Source organism: Dromiciops gliroides, chromosome 2, assembly GCF_019393635.1.
Source record: "Dromiciops gliroides isolate mDroGli1 chromosome 2, mDroGli1.pri, whole genome shotgun sequence".
In the NCBI taxonomy this organism is placed as follows: Eukaryota; Metazoa; Chordata; class Mammalia; order Microbiotheria; family Microbiotheriidae; genus Dromiciops; species Dromiciops gliroides.
Window position 1 is genome coordinate 385,425,813 of NC_057862.1, and position 18,933 is coordinate 385,444,745.

At 40.1% G+C, this 18,933-nt stretch overlaps 1 protein-coding gene across 1 annotated transcript in view; it reads right to left on the minus strand.

The window, feature by feature from the left end:
- Nucleotides 1–7,926: 7,926 nt before the first annotated feature.
- The window catches only part of RBM18 (RNA binding motif protein 18), a 28,890-nt gene continuing 17,883 nt past the window's right edge, over nucleotides 7,927–18,933 (minus strand). Inside the window, exons 5-6 of the mRNA XM_043986625.1 lie at nucleotides 15,327–15,412; nucleotides 7,927–10,122 (exon numbers count right to left, since the gene is read on the minus strand). Of these exons, the coding sequence (XP_043842560.1) occupies nucleotides 9,963–10,122; nucleotides 15,327–15,412 (246 nt within the window). The 3' untranslated portion in view covers nucleotides 7,927–9,962. The remainder of the gene's footprint in view (nucleotides 10,123–15,326; nucleotides 15,413–18,933) is intronic.

Consider the following 18,933-nt stretch of genomic DNA (forward strand, 5'->3'; position numbering starts at 1 on the left):
TATTATTTGAAACATCTTATGTGCTTTATTTCCTCCATAAGAATATGAATTACTTAAGAGCAGAGACTATCTTACTTTCCTATTTGTATTTCCAGAACTTAACATTGTACTTTGCATATACGAAGGATTTAATAAATGCATATTCATTCATTCATCCTCTTTTCGTTTTTGTTTTGTTTTGTTTTGTTTTTTTGCTGGGCAATGAGGGTTAAGTGACTTGTCCAGGGTCACACAGCTAGTAAGTGTCAAGTGTCTGAGGCTGGATTTGAACTCAGGTCCTCCTGAATCCAGGGCCAGTGCTTTATCCACTTCGCCACTTAGATGCCCCTTATTCATTCTCTTTTCTCTTTAAGCTTCCTGTATAACACATATCTCTTAGTTCTCAGTAGAGGACTTAGCTTTTTTACTGAGAAAATAAAGGCTTTGCTCCTTGAGCTTCCTCTTCTCCCATTTCTCACACCTCAAAAATCTCTCTACGTTGTCCCTGATTCTTCTTTTGTTCTAGTCTCTAGTACAGAGGTCTCTCCTCCTTACGGAGGCCAGCTTTCTACTTTCACCATTGATCCTATTTCCCCCTTTTTTCTCTAGAAGCTGGCCTTTTAAAATCATTCCTGGGGCAGCTAGGTGGCTCAGCCCTGGATTCAGGAGGACCTGAGTTCAAATCCGGCCTCAGACACTTGGCACTAGCTGTGTGACCCTGGACAAGTCACTTAACCCCAAGTGCCTCACCCCAAAAAAAAAAAATCATTCCCTATCCTTTTCTTATCTCTAGTTTCTCCTTATCTATAGTTGCCAACAAACATGCCTAGGCCTCCCTAATCCCTAAAAATTCTTGATTTCACTCTGCTATATCTTCCTCTTAATCACCTTATACCTTGTCTACTGTTCACAGCCAAACTATGAGAAAAAAATCTTATACTCTTAGCATACTCTTTATCACCTTCCTCTTCCTTCTCTTCTCCTCTAAATCTGACTTTTGACCCTCACTTGTCTGCAACTACTTTCTCCAAGGTTTCTAATGATCTTCCTACTAAATTCTACATCTTTTTTTTTTTTAATCATTCCCCATCCTTCTTGACATACCCATAGTTGTCATTGTCAATCACCTCTAGCTTCTGGATATAATCAACACCTTTGACTTTGAGGATGCAGCAGTCTCTTGGCTCCTTTGTTATCTGATGATACTTCTCTCTTCCGTTTCATCATTCACATCCTGTACCTTTATTGTAAGGATTCCCCAAGTCTCTGCATTTTTCTCTTCTTTTTCTACACTCTCTCACTCATTCATCTCATTAGCTTCCATAGGTTTCATTATCATCTCAATATACATTTATCCCAAATCTATATATCCAGCACTAGTCTCTCTCTTGAGTTTCATTCCTACATCACTTGGCTGGTAGACCTACCTCTCTTTATGGATGTTCCATAAGCAACTTAAGCCTAACATTTTCAAAACAGACCTTGTCATCTTGCTCCCTGAAACCTACCCTTCCTTCAATATTACTTTTTTGTTGAGGGTATCACTGTCCTTCTAGTCACCTAAGTCCTCAATGTCTCTAAGTTGTCCATGCCTTGTCTCTCTTTCTCTACTCCCTCCAGATCCAAACAGTTGCCAAATCTTGTCAATTCTATCTTCATAATATCTCCCACACATGCCCCTCTCTATCCACTCACTCAGTTATTACCCTAGTTCAGGCCCACACTGCCTCTCATCTGGACTATTACAATGTATTCCTAATTGTGTTTTTCTCTTCTCTAGTCTATCCTCCACACAGCTGCCAAATTACTATTCCTAAAATACATGCTGGACCATACCAGTGGCCTGTTCAATAATAATTATTAACATTTAATTTAAAATTCTTAAAACACGGGGGCGGCTAGGTGGCGCAGTGGATAAAGCCCCGGCCCTGGATTCAGGAGTACCTGAGTTCAAATGCGGCCTCAGACACTTGACACTTACTAGCTGTGTGACCCTGGGCAAGTCACTTAACCCCCATTGCCTCACTAAAAAAAAACAAAAAAAAAAACAAAAAAAAGCACTTAACATACATTATCTCATTTGACCCTCACAGTAACCCTTGAGTTAGGTACTACAAACATTACTCCCAATTTTGAAGAAGAAACGAATTGACTTGACATGCTCACACTATCAGAATCGGTATTTGAACCTAGGTCTTCTTACCTCAATATTCAGCACCCTATTCTCTAATAACAGCTAGTATTTATTTGACACTAAGGTTTATTAAACACATTATACATATTATCTCATTTTATCCTAATGACAAATCTGAGAAGTAGGTGGTTTTTGGTTTTTTGTTTACTTAGGGTAATGAGGGTAAGTGATTTGCCCAGGGTCACACAGCTACTAAGTGTCATGTGTCTGAGGTCGGATTTGAACTCAGGTACTTCTGAATCCCAGGCCGGTGCTCTATCCACTGCGCCACCTAGCTGCCCCTCAAATCTGAATTTAAACAACTTGTAGCTGTGTGACTCTGGACAAATCATTATCTCTGCCTCAGTTTCTTCATCTGTATCATGGAGATATTAATAACACCTACTTCAGGGCAGCTAGGTGGCGCAGTGTGGATAGAGCACCGGCCCTGGATTCAGAAGTACCTGAGTTCAAATCCGGCCTCAGACACTTAACACTTACTAGCTGTGTGACCCTGGGCAAGTCACTTAACCCCAATTGCCTCACTAAAAAAAAATTCAGATTTGAATTCAGGTCTTTCTTACTCCAGGTCCAGCACTCTATCATGCCACTTAACTGTTCACTGTACCACTTGAATGGGTCCATATCACATCTTCTCAGCTTGGAATTAACTGGATTCTTACCTTCCTTTTTAGACTTATTTTATATTATTCCTCTTAACACATCATATATCTAGCAAAACCGGACCACTAGTTTATTCAATAAACTTGGCAGTCCACCTCTCATTTCCAGGCCTTTGCTCAGGCTATCCCTCCCTCCTTGTCTGGAATGCATATATTTCACAGAATTACTCACAGATTTTAGAGTTTGACAGGATTTCAGTAGCCATTCATTCCAATCCATAACCCTAAAAATATTCACACAACACATTCAGGAAGTGTTCATCCAGCTTTGATTAAATGACTACAATGAGGGAGAGCCCCACCTTCCAAAGGCAGCCCATTTCATTTATGGATAGCTCTAAATCATGAGAGCATTTTTCTTCAAGATCAAACCTAAATGGTTTTGGTTTTTGTTTTTTTTTAGTAATTTTTGCTCATGGCTCCTAATTCTGTTCAAAATGTGTATAATCCCTCTTCCATATGATAGCTCTTCAAATATTTGGGAGACAGCTCTCATGTGCCCCTTAAGTTTTCTCTTCCCCAGGTTAAATATCTCCAGGAGAAACTTCCTTCAACTGACCCTCACTTGGTATGGACTCAAGGACATTCATTGATCTTGTTGTTTTACTTGGATCCTCTCAAGTTAATCGACTCTGGCACCTAGAATTAACATGGCCTCCAGGTGTGAACTGACCAGGGCAGAGTATGTAGGACTATCACCTCTTTATTCTTGCAAGCTCTCTAATTCAATGCATTCCAAGTATAGTGTAGGGACAGTATTGAATAAATGCTTGTTGATTCCCCTGACTTTCTAGTTTAGTAACTATTAAGAAAAGGAAATGAGGTTAGTCTGGCATAACCTGTTAAAGCCAGGCTGACTCTTTGTGTGCACTACTTCTGGATGTTCGGTAACTATGTCATTAAGAATCCATGATAGAATTTTGCCAGGAATTGAAATCAAGTTCATTGGTCTCTATTATCTTTTTCTTTCTCTTTTAAAAAGAGAATTAGGTGGGGCAGCTAGGTGGCGCAGTGGATAGGACACCTGCCCTGGATTCAGGAGGACCTGAGTTCAAATGCAGCCCCAGACACTTGACACTTACTAGCTGTGTGATCCTGGGCAAGTCACTTAACCCTCATTGCCCTGCCAGAGAGAGAGAGAGAGAGAATTAGGTACCAGTTTTTCTCCAGTCCTGCAGTTGCTCACCTGAAGTTTAGGATTTTTCAATTATCATTAACAGCGGAGCAGTGATTATAGCCACCAGTTCTTTCAAATTCTTCCTAGAAAGTAGTTTATCTATGCCATGAGACTTGAATCCTGAAAAATTACCTTGGGAGTAATTGAAGTCAAGAAGTTTTTGTTTTTGTATTTGCAGTGCCTAACACATTAGGGGTTAGGGTGAACTTGGAATTTCATTGTCATCAAGATCTTGATGTGGGAATCTCCCTCATGATGCAGTGCTACCTCACCTATAACTTTGAGTCTTAGAAAGTTTCCTGCAGGTGCTTAGAGGTTAAATGACTTACCTATGATTACACAACTAATATTTCAGAGGTAGGACCTGAATCTAGTTTTCCCTATCTCTGAGGCCTGTCCATTAGATAGGTTTCCTTTCATCTGGCTGGGATCTTAACAAAAACTTGTTGCATTGAACTCAATGAAGGGCAGATACATACTTTCTTACTACTATGACCATCCTTCCCTTGGTTGTGCCTTCCCTTTAGCTCTTTCTCTTTTTGTCCTTTTTGGACTAAAGGAAAGGCATTTTCTTGGCATAAAAACCAAAATCATAGGAACGACTGACCAGTTCTGTTGTCGGTTATCATGGTCCCCTCCACTTCCCTATGTGGTCTGTCTCTTCTTTGATCCATCTTCTTCCCTCAATAGGGCTTCAAACAGAAAAAATAGGACATAACTGCTTTCCTGGCCAGCCTTAGGGACTTCTGAACCTTAGTAGTCTTTACATGTAATTGAAAAAATACCATTAAGATAAAAAAAAAAGTCACTAGGACTGCTCTGATTTGGGCAGATGCTTCAATAATTGAACTTCTCCCCCCACCTCCCATTACTATTCTACTGCATGCCAGGTTTGTAATTATTTATTTCCTCATTCTGAACAGGTGGTCTGTAGCATATACAAATGACAAAATCACTTCTGTTTCCTTCCATAAATCTTCACTCAAGTGGTCTTCATTATGCTTTTCCTCTGCTTCCTGGATTTCTTCATCTTCTTACTAGTTACCCTAACCCAATTACTTATCCTGCTTCTTGGGAATAAGTGACACCCACCCAGAGCCATATTCCAGGCATGGGTTACATCCTATAGCATCATCTCAATGTTATTTATGAGGTGAAATTTGCCTTCTTGTTTGAGGATCTCTTTGTTGCCTAACCTTTGGGCATTTGCATCTGGACACTTCCTCCTTCCCTTTGTCTCTTAGAGTCCTTGACTTCCTTCAGGTTTAGCTCATATGCCACCTCTTTTAGGAACCATCTCCTGATTCTTTTTCAGAGGCAAGACTTCTTTATTTCTGTCTCATTATCTCCAGGTCCTAGAACATAGCAGGTACTTAATGTTTGTTCAAGTGAATTTCCACTGACAACACCCTAGTACAAGCCCTTACTGACCTACTGCAATAAAATTCTAAAAGGTTTTTTCCTACGTCCACAATTTATTATTCTGGCAGAAGATCTTTTTTATCCATTAATCTGCTAATTTCACTCCTCTGCTCAAACAAGTTAAGTAACTCTTTGCTTCCCCGTTAAGGTTCACATTCCTCAGCTTGACCACACAATTTGGCACCATCTTATCTTTCCAGTCTTATGTTCCCCTCAAGGTATTCTACATTCCAGGGATACTGTCTGCCCACTGTATATCCTCTCACACCTCCATGTGCTTTTATTCAGGATGCTCCCTATTCCTGGAATAGCTTTTCTCTTCTCCCATTGGATTCCTATCCATCCTTTAAAGCTCACCTCAAATTCTAAGCCAGGAAGTCTTCTTTCTTTCTTTCTTTCTTTCTTTCTTTCTTTCTTTCTTTCTTTCTTTCTTTCTTTCTTTCTTTCTTTCTTTCTTTCTTTCTTTCTTTCTTTCTTTCTTTCTTTCTTTCTTTCTTTCTTTCTTTCTTTCTTTCTTTCTTTCTTTCTTTCTTTCTCTCTCTCTCTCTCTCTCTCTTTCTTTCTTTCCTTCTTTCCTTCTTTCTTTCTTTCTCTTTCTTCCCCCACCTCTTTCTTTCGCAATTGGGGTTAAGTAACTTGCCCAGGGTCACACAGCTAGTAATTGTTAAGTGTGTCTTTCTTGATTTGAATCTAGAGGTAATACTTTACTCTTAGACCTCACATAGCACTTTGCTTTGTACTCTTTAATGGGCTTGTTTAATTTTGAGCACAATGGCAATCTGTATTGATGTGTCATCCTTTTACAAGGTCATAAACTCCCAGAGGACCTATTTTTGTCTAAATTTGTCATCTTCCACGCTGTGGCTGGCACAGTATACACTTTACAGAGCTGCTTAAAAAAAATGTTTGCTAGGGGGCAGCTAGGTGGCTCAGTGGATAAAGCAACAGCCCTGGATTCATTCAGGAGGACCTGAGTTCAAATCCATCCTCAGACACTTGACACTTACTAGCTGTGTGACCTTGGGCAAGTCACTTAACCCTCATTGACCCACAAAAAGAAAAAATGTTTGCTGAAAGAATGCTGAATGTTTGATCTGAAACATGAAGACAATGGCATTTGTACTACCTTACAACATGAAAAACAAAAACAAAAACACCACCACTTTGGATATTTTCAGGCACTAGAGAAACAGAACTAGTCATTCAGAAAGGTGCCTTATACACAATAGTCAGTGAATGCCTGAATTAATACTGGTTCTACAAATTTATTAAGCTTAAATGAGAAAAGAAATGTGAAAAATGCTTTGATGAAGTTTATGAAGAACCTTACCAGAGATAATCAAGGCAGCCATATATGATCCGTAGGAGGCAGCTAAGAGAAAGCTTCCTTTTAGCTACTGCTCCTAATCCGTGCTAAATTTGCATTGTGCAAAGGAACAAATATGGTGCTCCAGCATGGTTTCTACCCCATACATAGCTCCGGTGAGGCCAAGATAGAAATAGAGCAATCCCCTGAAGCTGCTAGGCAAGGTTGTTGAACCTGAGTAATAGGAATACAGTCTTGTCCCCTACACCAGCATCATAACAGAACAGCAGAGCTGGAAAGGAACATAGAATGTCAGATTATAGTCCAGAGAATGGGAGGGCTGCAAGAGATCCCAGGATACACAATGTTGGGACCTAAAACTAAGTGTTCTTCCTTTGTAGCCTGAAAAGTAATCTGTGTACATTTCTAGTCCAAATGTGCTATGCTCCATCATCAGCAAGGTCCAAATTGTTAACACCAGTTAACACCGGTTTTGTGTGGTATGAACGGAAAGACCAGTGAACTTGAGATAAAGGATGTGATGTGGGTTTGAACCCTGGCTCTGATCACCATTTGGGTGATCTTGGCCAAAACACTTAACCTCTGGACCTCAGGCTCTTCATCTTTAAAATGAAGCTGGACTGACTACATGATTTTTTTTTTTTTAGTGAGGCAATTGGGGTTAAGTGACTTGCCCAGGGTCACACAGCTAGTAAGTGTTAAGTGTCTGAGGCTGGATTTGAACTCAGGCACTCCTGACTCCAGGGCCGGTGCTCTATCCACTGCGCCACCTAGCTGCCCCATGACTACATGATCTTTATGGTCCTTTCTGAGTCTTGATCTCTTAGGAAGTGGTGGTAGTGGCAGCATTTGAGTTGTGCTTGAAAAGATGGGTAAGAATTTAAAAGGTATGGGAGGTGGAGGGGCAGCTAGATGGTGCAGTGGATAGAGCACCGGCCCTGGAGTCAGGAGTACCTGAGTTCAAATCCAGCCTCAGACACTTAACACTTACTAGCTGTGTGACCCTAGGCAAGTCACTTAACCCCAATTGCCTCACTAAAAAAAAAAAAAAAGGTATGGGAGGTGGAATGGGAGCACTGGGGATAGGGGGAGACAACTTCAGGTTTGTAATCTTGATTCCAGTGATCGAAGAGAAAAAGAAACTGCATCAACATTTTTTTGTATTTATTCACATAGAGAAATAAGAGTTGCTATAAATCATAACATTGCCTTCAATACAAATAAATAGCTCTGGTTTCTAAAGGAAACAGCTCTATATAATTCAAAGTCAAATATTCTCAAAATTCCTATTAAAAATAGAAGACTGGTTTGCACTAAATAAGTCCTACTTCATCCCAAACCTGCTGGGGATACCATCTATAATACAGTGGCCAGGCAAGCCCTCCCATCTTTCTGAATAGGAAGGGATATCACTTGCATCAAAGAGATGTCTTTACTTAATTGCCAATATATGCTACCTAAAGGTAGCTCAAGAGCGACACTTAACCAGAAAGCAAACAAATATACAACCCCCCCCCCCCGCCCAAACCCTCAATACATAAGGTTTCTCTAAATCCAATACTTCCTGAAAGTAGAACATGATGCAGTGAACTTGCCAAGAAGCTTCATTTCTGATATTCAACAAATATGGGAAGGCTTGTGTTGCTTTAGAGAAAGACCATGCTTTATTATAAAGAAATAGGGGAAACCTCTTGACCATAAAGTTAGGTTTCACCCAGAATAAATCAGTGACTTGGAAGAGTGAACAAGCTACCCAATGAAACACTTGGCCAAAATTTACCCTAAATAACTAAAATTGTGCTGGCAGAAATGCCATCCCTGTTGGCGTCATGGTTACTCAACTTTCTATCTTTTACCATGAGAGCTTTTCAAAGCCAAATAAAATAGAAAACAAGAAGGTGGGTTCTGTGTATAAAAATTAAGCATATTTGCCAGAATACAGGCTGCCCTCCTAAAAAGAGATTTCTTCTAGACAAACAAAAAAACCTCACCCCTCAACCTGGATTATAGGCCGTACTCTCGGTTTAGAGGAAAAAAAATATAGCTTATTCAGAACAGGACAATAAATTTTAACTCATATAGCACTCCTTATCAAAGAAAATCCCTAAATTACTAGGCCAAAGACTGAAATACCTATTATACAAACTCCTTACTCCTACTCCCTCCACTCTCCCTACCCCAAATCCCTCCCCCCACAACACAGCTCAATCTCTGCTACTAAATTAAGAGTGACAGATTAGGAGAGAGGGTGTTTGATAAGGGCTAGCTTGGCCTTTAAATTAGCTAAAAGAGCTATTTTACTTTATTGCTCACAAAGGTGGCAAAAATGTAGTTCTGCAGAAGGCATTCTCATGCTATAAAACTCCCCTGGCAGACTTCTAATTAAGTTTCTTATTAACACTCTTATAGATTTACCAGTTCATTGTGCTGAATAATATTTTTAAAAAGATGCATCCCTAGCTCCACAAAAGGTTTTCAAGACTGAATTGTTGTCTTGGTGAAAAACCATTTACGGGCTCTATAGATTTATCTCCCTTAAAAGTTTTCAGAAATTGATTATACCTTCCTATTTGAAATCTAAAACATTAAAAAATGAATGCTTAAACAGATTAAGGATCTGCTCTCTTTGGCAAAGAACTTTTCCTTTTCATCCCTTATTGGAGGCATTTCCACACTGTGAGACTTTGGGGACGTCGTTGAACACAATTTAAAAAACAGAACAACAAAAGTAGTGTCGGGTCACCTTCTACCACTGGCCCCTACTGCTGCTCTTAGGTGTTGAAGGCATTTGCGCTAAGTAGAATACACATTTTTTTCCCCACCCCACCCCATCCCAACTTCTTGAGAAAATGAGCACTTTGACAAATTTTGTTTTCTTGGTTAAAACAGTCAACTTCTTGTTCTCTGCTATATTGAATAACATTTTTTGGACTCACAGAATGCAAACGGCTTAGTCAACTAGAGCATCCCTGTGTTAAAGTCAGAGCTCTGGATGCAATCCAATTTATTCTGGATGGTGTTCAATTCTATACATACTTCGGGCAAGGAATAGCCATGAGAAAAGTTTAAAACTCCGTGTTACAAAACTCTAACGCTGTGATTGTGCTCTTGGAGAGAACCATTGAAATCTACAAAGTACAAAGGCAGAGGATCTGAGGTGCATGAAGCAGTTGTCTTTGCTGCTACAGTTCTTCCCAACCATCATCTTCGGGACTTCCAAGCAGTTCGGGAGTAGGGACTAGTCCTTTTTTTATCTGGTGGTTTAAAGTAGGAGTAGACAGGGGCTGCCGAGTACTCAGCATCAGGGTTTTCAGCCATCATTTTCAGCTTGGCTTCGATTGCTTTTATCTTTGCACTGACACTGGAAAAAAAGAAGAGCAAAGAGTTGATGAGTCAGGGATGGAATGATAGTTATAAGAGCTATGATTTCTATAATATGCTTTCATCATAGGAGGTATTAGTATCCCCATTTTACAGATGTCAAAAACGGAGGCAGAGAGAGGTAAAGTGATTTACCCAGGGTCAGGCAGAGAGAGAAAGTAGTGTGGTGGAGGGAACAGAGAACTGGTTTCAGAGCCAAGAAAACCGGGGTTCAAGTCCTATTTCTTACACATACTAGCTACTAGACCCTCAACAAGTCACTTAATCAATCCCTCAGTGATCTAAGCGGAGGAACCTCTTCCTCAAAAGGAGCTCTCCATATGAATGAGATCATAGCTTCAGTTCCTAGCTCCAAGCAGATACTGAGTGTCAGAATTGAAGCCTCAACTCAGGTGCTGAGACAGCAAGTCCAGTCTTCTTTTCACTTTACTCTGTTGCTTCTGCTATCTGGAAAAGGGCTCAAATATTACTGCTTCCTCTCAATAGGGAGTAAAGTACACGTGTAGAGGACAGCACTGAATCTGAAATCCACAGACCCGGGATGGAGTTCTGGCAAACCAGACACTTACTAGTTTCATAACCAAGACTAATTCATTTGTCTGTTCTAGGTCTCAGTTTTCTGCTCTGCAAAACAGGGATAATCATCTCTCTCTGACCTAGCTCTTAAATGCTGTTGTGAGGAAACCCCTTTGTAAACTTCAAGTACTATGGAAATGTGGAAGTTATTATAAGCAATGGAATCTTCAGATAGGAAGACTTCATTTAGGTATATGTAAAACTAGATGTTTACTAGATCATACTGTGCTTTGAACAGGGATAAGGATACACCATGTTGCCCGACCTGGGAGTTGGGAAAAATGGAAAATGTGGTCAGCAAACAAAGGTATCATGAACTAATGATCAAAGACGGCAACTGTTGATCTGATACAGCAGAGCAAGATGGAATATCATTATCCTTTGCACCACTGTCAAAATAATCTTTTCTAGGAAGAGATCTAGTTGTCATTCTCCTCTTAAAAATCTTTAGTGGCTCCCTAGTAAAATTCAAGCCTTTCACCATCTGGTACCATCCCACCTTTCTCCCTTCTCTCTGCCTTCTTATTACAAGCAAACTGGATGAGGCTGTCCCTGGAACATTTCCAGCTCTCTCTTGCCTCAAACTTTACTAATGGTATTAATTGAGGCTAATTCAAATGCCATGTACTCCAGGAAGCCTCCTGTGATTTCCCATTAGCTAGCAACCGTCCCCTCCCCCCATTCAGATCTTACATGAGATTGTTTCATATCTCTTTAGTGAACTTATGTAATACTGTATATAACAATATCTAAATGTATTTATGTACATGTGTGTATATGTATATATATATATACATACAAACACTTATAGGTATAGATAGATGTGTGTATGTAATATATTTTGCTGTTATTTGCATAACATCTCATCTCCCTACCAGATGATACTTTGTTATCTTCCCTAGGATCTAGCAGAGTGTTCTGCACATAAGACAAGTAAATTTAACTGTTATAGTCTTATGGTCTCTTTGTGAATCCACAAGCAAGGCAAGGTGGTGGCGCCCCTCTGGGGAATTTCTAACCCATTTCCTCACTTTCCCATGTGCCTGGTCACCTCTCCTCCTTCTGCCAGCAGATCAGTCCTTTGTAAGAAACAGGAAGATTGTGTGGTGCTGACTTCTTATAGACTGTGAACTTCCTTTCAAGTCTGGGGCCCTGCTTCCCTGGATGTGACAAGTCAAAACACCATAAGCCTCTTTGGGACATCTCCACTAAGCAGCAGGTAATATTGAAAAGTCATGGAGGTAGCTACATGGCGCAATGGATAAAGCATGAGCCATAGAGTCAGGAGGACCTGAGTTCAAATCTGGCCTCAGACACTTGACACTTACTAGCTGTGTGACCTTGGGCAAGTCACTTAGCTCCAACACTTCACACACACACAAAAAAAGAATAGTTTGGGATAATGGGAAGACCACTGGATTCAGAATCTCAGGACAGGGGTTTGAATTTAAGTTTTGCTCCTTATTAAGTATGTGATTCTAGGAACTCAATTTCCTTATATGTAAAATGAACAACTTGGTCAGATACTCTGTTCCATCAAGCTGTAAATTAATTCTATGATATTAGAACACCTCTCATTTATGTAGCATTGTTATAGTATATAATGTACTTTTGGGGAAGCTGGTAAGTAGCAGAGCCAATACTTAAATTCAGGTAGCTCTTCTCAGCAGTGCAATGATCCAAGACAATTCCAAAGGACTCATGATGGGAAATGCTCTCTACATCCAGAAAAAAGAACTGTGGAATCTGAATGCAGGTTGAACCACACTAATTTTGCTTTGGTTTTTTTTTTCTTTCTTGAGGTTTTTTCCTTTTGTTCTGATTATTCTTTCATAAAATGACTAATGTGGAAATATGTTTAATGTGACTATACATATATAACCTATATCAGATTGCTTGCTGTCTTGGGGAAGGGAGAGGGAAGGGAGAGAGGGAGAAAAATTTGGAACTCAAAATCTTATAAAAACAAATGTTGAAAACTATCTTTATATGAACTTGGAAAAAAAATAAGGGGGCAGCTAGGTGGCACAGTGGATAAAGCACTGGCCCTGGATTCAGGAGGACCTGAGTTCAAATCCGGCCTGAGACACTTGACACTTAATAGCTGTGTGACCTTGGGCAAGTCACTTAACCCGCATTGCCCTGGTTCCCCCCGTCCCCCCAAAAAAGATACTAAGACAAAAAAAACCCCTTAAGTTCAGGGTTCTTTTCAATATCAATTCATCTGCCTCTCAAAAAACTAGAGAAAAATTATTATTATTTTTTTAATTTGCCAAAACACAAGAAACTACTTTTTTAAACTTTGTATCCCTAATGCCTACCACTATATGAGGTACTTAATATTTCTCTCTCTCTCTCTTTTTGTAGGACAATGAGGGTTAAGTGACTTGCCCAGGGTCACACAGCTAGTTAAGTGTCAAATATCTAAGGCCAGATTTGAATTCAGGTTCTCCTGAATCCAGGGCCAGTGCTTTATCCACTGCGCCACCTACTTGCCCCTGCTTAATAATATTTCAAAACAAAAAAGAGATGATGTTCTACTTGGGGAACCTGTATACTGTAGAGAAATCTAAAATAAACCAGTAAGAATGTATGAAATGCCAGGCATGGGGCTAGATGTTGGAAATACAAATATAAAGTAAGATAGTCCTTGCCCTCAGGGAGCTTACATTCTACTGGGAGGGACAAGATGACATAACATGATCTCAAATATGTAACTAATTGTAGAATAAATACATATAGAATGAATACAAAGTGACTTATATTAGGGGTAGAGAGGAGGGCACTAACAACTGGGGGAATAAGGAAAGGCCTTGGCAAGATGATGTGCAGATGAGAATGGGACACAGGATCTGAACAGGCACAGAAATGGGACGAGGACAACAGGAAGTAGTTCAGGAGGGAGGAGTGAAGAATAATGCTAAGATTATGAACATGGATCACTGGAACAACAGCAGTGCTTCTGACAGAACAAGGGAAGGTTGGAAGAGGGGTGGTGTTTAGGGGATTTTGGGACGTGTTGGCTTTGGATGTCTTCAGGAGGATCAGTTTGAAATGAAGTGAGACAAATACTGGCGTTAGATCAGGGACTTATCGACAGAGATAACACTTAAGGCCACAGGAGCTAACAAGGTCCCCACCAGAGAGAAGGTGGAAAGAGAAGAGTGGGAGGCAGAGCCCAGAGGAACACTCATGGTTGGAAGTATGATATGGATGATGGACCGAAAAAGGAGTTGGAAGAGTGGTTAAACAGGCAGGACAAAAACCAGGACAGTAGTGTCATGAAAACCCAGAGAGAAGAGGATATTCTGGAGAGGGTACTCAAAAGTTTCAAATAGCTTGAGAAGAATGAGGATCAGGAAAAGCCCATCATATTTAGTACTTAGGAGATCATTAGGAACACTAGAAAGAGCAGTTTTAGTCAAATGATGAGGTCTGAAACCAGGCTGCAAAAGTAGTAAAAAGAGTAAATGAAAGACATGTAGACATCTTTTTCTAAGAGTCTGGCTGAGAAAGGGGGTGTGGGGGTGGGATGAGGTATAGTATCTGAAAGTCTGAGGGGACAGTAGGGAAGGGTTTTTAAGGAGGAAGGTGACCTGGGTATGTTTGAAGGAACCAGTAGATAAAAGTAGATAAAAGATGAATATTTAGGGGAGGGGAAGATTGAAGCTGCAATTTTTTAGAGAACAGGGGTTAGCCTTGGCAAGGAGGGCCTCCTCTTTTTCAGAGCCTAGGGATAAAGAGGAGAGACTAGAAGATAATGCCAAAGGGTTCTGAGATACAGAAAAGGGGACAAGAGGCTCTTGTTGAACAGACTCAATTTTCTCAGTAAAATAAAAGGAAAGGTCCTCACCTGAGAGAGACAGGAAGAAGGGAAAGTGAGAAGTCTGAGAAGAGAAAAGGTTTGGAAAAGCTTTTGTAGGGAGTATGACAAGGAAACAACTAGACAGGAATAAATGGATTAACTTGCTTCAGTTAGGGCCTAGTTAAAGCTGGATGAAATAGATTTAAAATGTACCTAGTTGGCATGGTTGTGTGACTTTCTCCAGTTCCAATTAATAGCATGTGTGTAGGAATGGAAGCAATGGAGTATAGCTATACTGCCCTCTATTCCGAAATTCCTCAACTCTTTGTCCAGTTGCTTCTCACCCCTTGTCAAAACTTACTTCCTGGCCTTCTCCTACTTTCCATTGCTTCCACTCCTACAGGGTCAAGACTGGAGAGAGGGGCAAGTGAAAATTACTGAGAGGTGGAGGGATTAGTGGTTTGATGATAGATTTTAGGAAAGAGCCTAGAGTAAGAATGTGAGGCAATTGGAAGCCACTGAAGCTTCTTGAGCAGTAAAGTGACGTGCTCAGTCCTGGGTCTTGAGACTATCAATTTTGTTTCTATGTGGAAAATGAACTGAGGGGAAAGAGGAGACAGAAGGAGACCAATCTGGACATCTTTATATTTATTGAGCAGTTATCAACACAGACAGGAGGAGACAGATCCTTCTTTTTGATGAGGTGGAAGGCTTACTTTGCCATGAACAAGAGCCCAGGAATATCAAGATAGATGACAACACGGGGACGACGTTTTGCAAGACCCTGAAATATAAAGGCTTACCTTAAGTTGGACTGAGTGGGTTCAGTGCTTGATGATGGCTCTAGACTGATTGGAAGGATTTTGTCATTCTTGTTATGATCATATCTCTGAGAGTAAGGAAAAAAAGGAATTACTTCATTTTGGCAATGACTAGCTTATAATACGAATATGAATTAGCATTTATGTAGTGCTTCAAGGTTTACAAAATACTTTCCACATATTATTTCATTTAAGCCTAACAACAACTCCTTGAGCTGCGTGTTGTTAGACCTATTTTACAGGTGAGGAAACTGAGGCTGAGAGAGGGTAAATCACTTGTGTAGGGGCACACCACTAGTGTCTGAGCTAGGATTTGAACTCGGGTCTTCTTGACTCGAAGTCCAACAAATCTATTTATTATGTCCACCTTGCTGCCCTTAATTTGAAGCCGAAAACTAAGAAGTTCCCAGCCCATATGCTATTCAAACTTAAAATTCTTTCACATTTTGTGCAAAACAACACACTGCTCTGGCTCCAAGATGAAAAGCTGATTTTGATATGGGCTGCCTTCTTGAGAGAAAGTTTTTGTTTCAAATTCAAAGATGATACCAATAAACCAATATGGGCATCTCTTGTATTCCATACTTAAATTTTAATTTTATCCACGCCTGGATTTTCTCCACATTCATTTTGTCTATTTATAATCCATCTCCAAATCATGGTCAGAAATGTTATGCTTGGAATTTTATCTATGTTTGCTGAATCTTGCAAGTCTCCACTGTTTGAGGTGTGTGGAGAGGAACAGGAAGTAGGCCTAAAGTTATTGATCTAGAAAAAGTTCTATGGTAAAAGAGAAATCAGACTGTCAAGAGTTGAAAGGGACTTAAAATAGAGAACATTTTGAGCTAGAAGGGACCTTAGAATGTTACAATTGGAAGAGGCCTTAGAACATACATTGTTACAGCTGGTAGGGATCTTATGACAAAGAATATTGGGACACAATATGAGCTCCTGGAAAAAATCTCAGAATACAGTGTGTTAGTGTTGGAGGTCTCTTAAGAGGTCATGGAGTCTCAATTTCACATTTTCTTTGACCAACACTTAATAGAGTCTCTTACACATAGTAGGTCCTTAGTAATGTTTATTGAATTATTGAATTTTACAGCTTGGGAAACCAAGGCTCTGAAGGCAATATGAAATCAGAGGAATGTGAGAATAAGTAAAGTTTTTCCATGAATAGTAAGCATAGAATGACATAGTAGACAGTGTGCTGGACTCAGGAGTCAGAAATAGCTGGTTTAGATCTGGCCTTTGACACGTATGTGGATTATGCGATGATGGATAATTCACTTAGCCTTTCTGGGCCTCAGTTGAATCCAGAGCTGGTGCTTTATCCACTGCACCACCCAGCTGCCCCTGGAACTTTTTTTTTTTTTTGCGGGGCAATGGAGGTTAAGTGACTTGCCCAGGGTCACACAGCTAGTAAGTGTCAAGTGGCTGAGGCTGGATTTGAACTCAGGTCCCCCTGAATTCAAGGCCAGTGCTTTATCCACTACGCCACCTAGCTGCCCCATGGAGCTTTTTATTGTAGGGATACATGCAGAAAAAGCAATGCTGTAAAGCACAGAGTCTCAAATGAAAACAGAAATGACAATTTCCCTTGTTTGTATTTTTCAACAGGATGCAGAACATGGACATAACCACCAGTTCAATAAATGTGCTCTCATTTTCCTTTGAGGAAAAAGGCACCCAGTAATTTTTCTCTGCTTCTTCTATTCCTTGCAGATAGAAAAAGACAATAGTAATGCCACACAAGACAGTGGGTTAGTCACGTAGTAAGAGTGAGGGTAGCAGACGTACAAGCTGAACACTGCACTGATACCTACCCAGGAAGAATCAAAAGGACAAGAGGAAGGCCTTAAACTTGTTAGGCTGATCCTGTATGAAGACATGGATGAGACCTGAATAGGATTCTTATCCATCCAAAGATGGATGGGTTCAGGTATATAACAAAATGAATACTTTTTCAATGAGGACATACCATGATGAAATTATAGAGTCATTAAGTTTCTGTTCCTAAAAAAGATACGTTGGACTCTACGAAAGCTGAGTACTGAAAATATTCCTAATTGTCCAAACTTGTTTTTCAGCAGAAAACCCTCAGATTAATACTGGGTTAATTTGGTTACCTGGTTAATATGGCTAGTTTTGTTTACAGTCTGGCTTTGAGAGTCTGCCTGAGGTGGTAGCTTTTAATGAGTCAACTAATAATCCATTCTATTCAACAAACATCTGTTAATATATACCTACTCTATGCAAAGCACTGCACTAGGTGCTGGGGGAGAAACAGAGAAAAGTCATAACAGCTTAAACTTCTATCGTGCTTTGTGTTTTACAAAGCTCTTTCCTCACAACAACCTGTGAGGCTGGTAATACAGGTATTATATACTACCTGCATTTAACAGTTGAGTAAAGTGAACCCGAAAGGTTAGATTAATTGTAAAACAATTAATAATGGTTACAGTTCGGACTTGAAGTTAAGAGTATTCTGATTTCCAACCAAAGTTCTTTCTACCATATGACACTGAGGTCAGAAACGGACCTCAAGGAACTTTCAGTGTAGCAGGAGGTTTTCATAATAAACTAATGCAATCAAATTCTAGAACCTATGTAATAGTTTAGGCTAAGGATGTTATATAACAGCTGTTAACAGTCAAAGCTTTAAAGATACTACTGTACAGCCTTAGAGATTCCTTCCTGTATCCTCTCCCACCCTAAGGAGTTAGTTAGCATTTCACCACCTCTGTTCTTACTAACTCCAAAGGAAGCTGCAGCCTGCCCTTTTAGGTTATAATCCCTAGAGTTCAATTCCTAGATGAACTGTCACATCTTGTTATTCAGGGTCAAAACACAACTCCCAAAGCCCCACACCACTATCTAAATAATTTTACAAGGCTCTAAAATAAGCACACATGGGTGCTTCAAATTTGGAACAGTTTGCTTTTCCACTCTTAGGACAAATAACCACTTGGTGGCCCAAATGTAGGAAGAGTCTAATAAGGATCCCAAAGTGGAATAGGGTGCCTCAGAAGAAAGTGCTGTCCCATGACTGGAGGTTGAGCAGAAACTGGATGACCATGGGTTAGGGATATTACAGAAGTGATTCCTGTCCAGATGTGAGCTGGACAAGATGATCTATTAGGAGCTTTCCAACCTTCAGATTTTATGAAAGGAGCTCATCTTTATATAACATTTGGCACCATGAGAATGTGAAAATAGTATTGGACTCAGGCGTCAAAAGACCTGAATTTGGAGTTCTGGGTCTAACAGCTGCTAGTTATGTTACGCTGGGCAACTGTCACTACAGCTCTGTCAATCAATTAAACATCCACTTATTAAACACCTACCATATAAAAGACTGTGGAATAGCAGATAAAGGGGCAGCCTTGGATCTAGGAAGACCTGGAAAGAAGTCTTACCAATGATCATTACCAGCTGTCTGATCATGGGCAAGTAATTTAACCTATCAGTGCCCCAGGATATGCATCAGTGGAGAGTTTTCACTAATTGGATTTTTCCACATCATGAACACCACAGGTCTAGACCAAAAACAAACAAAAAACCATGCATGGCACTGTGACAGAGATAC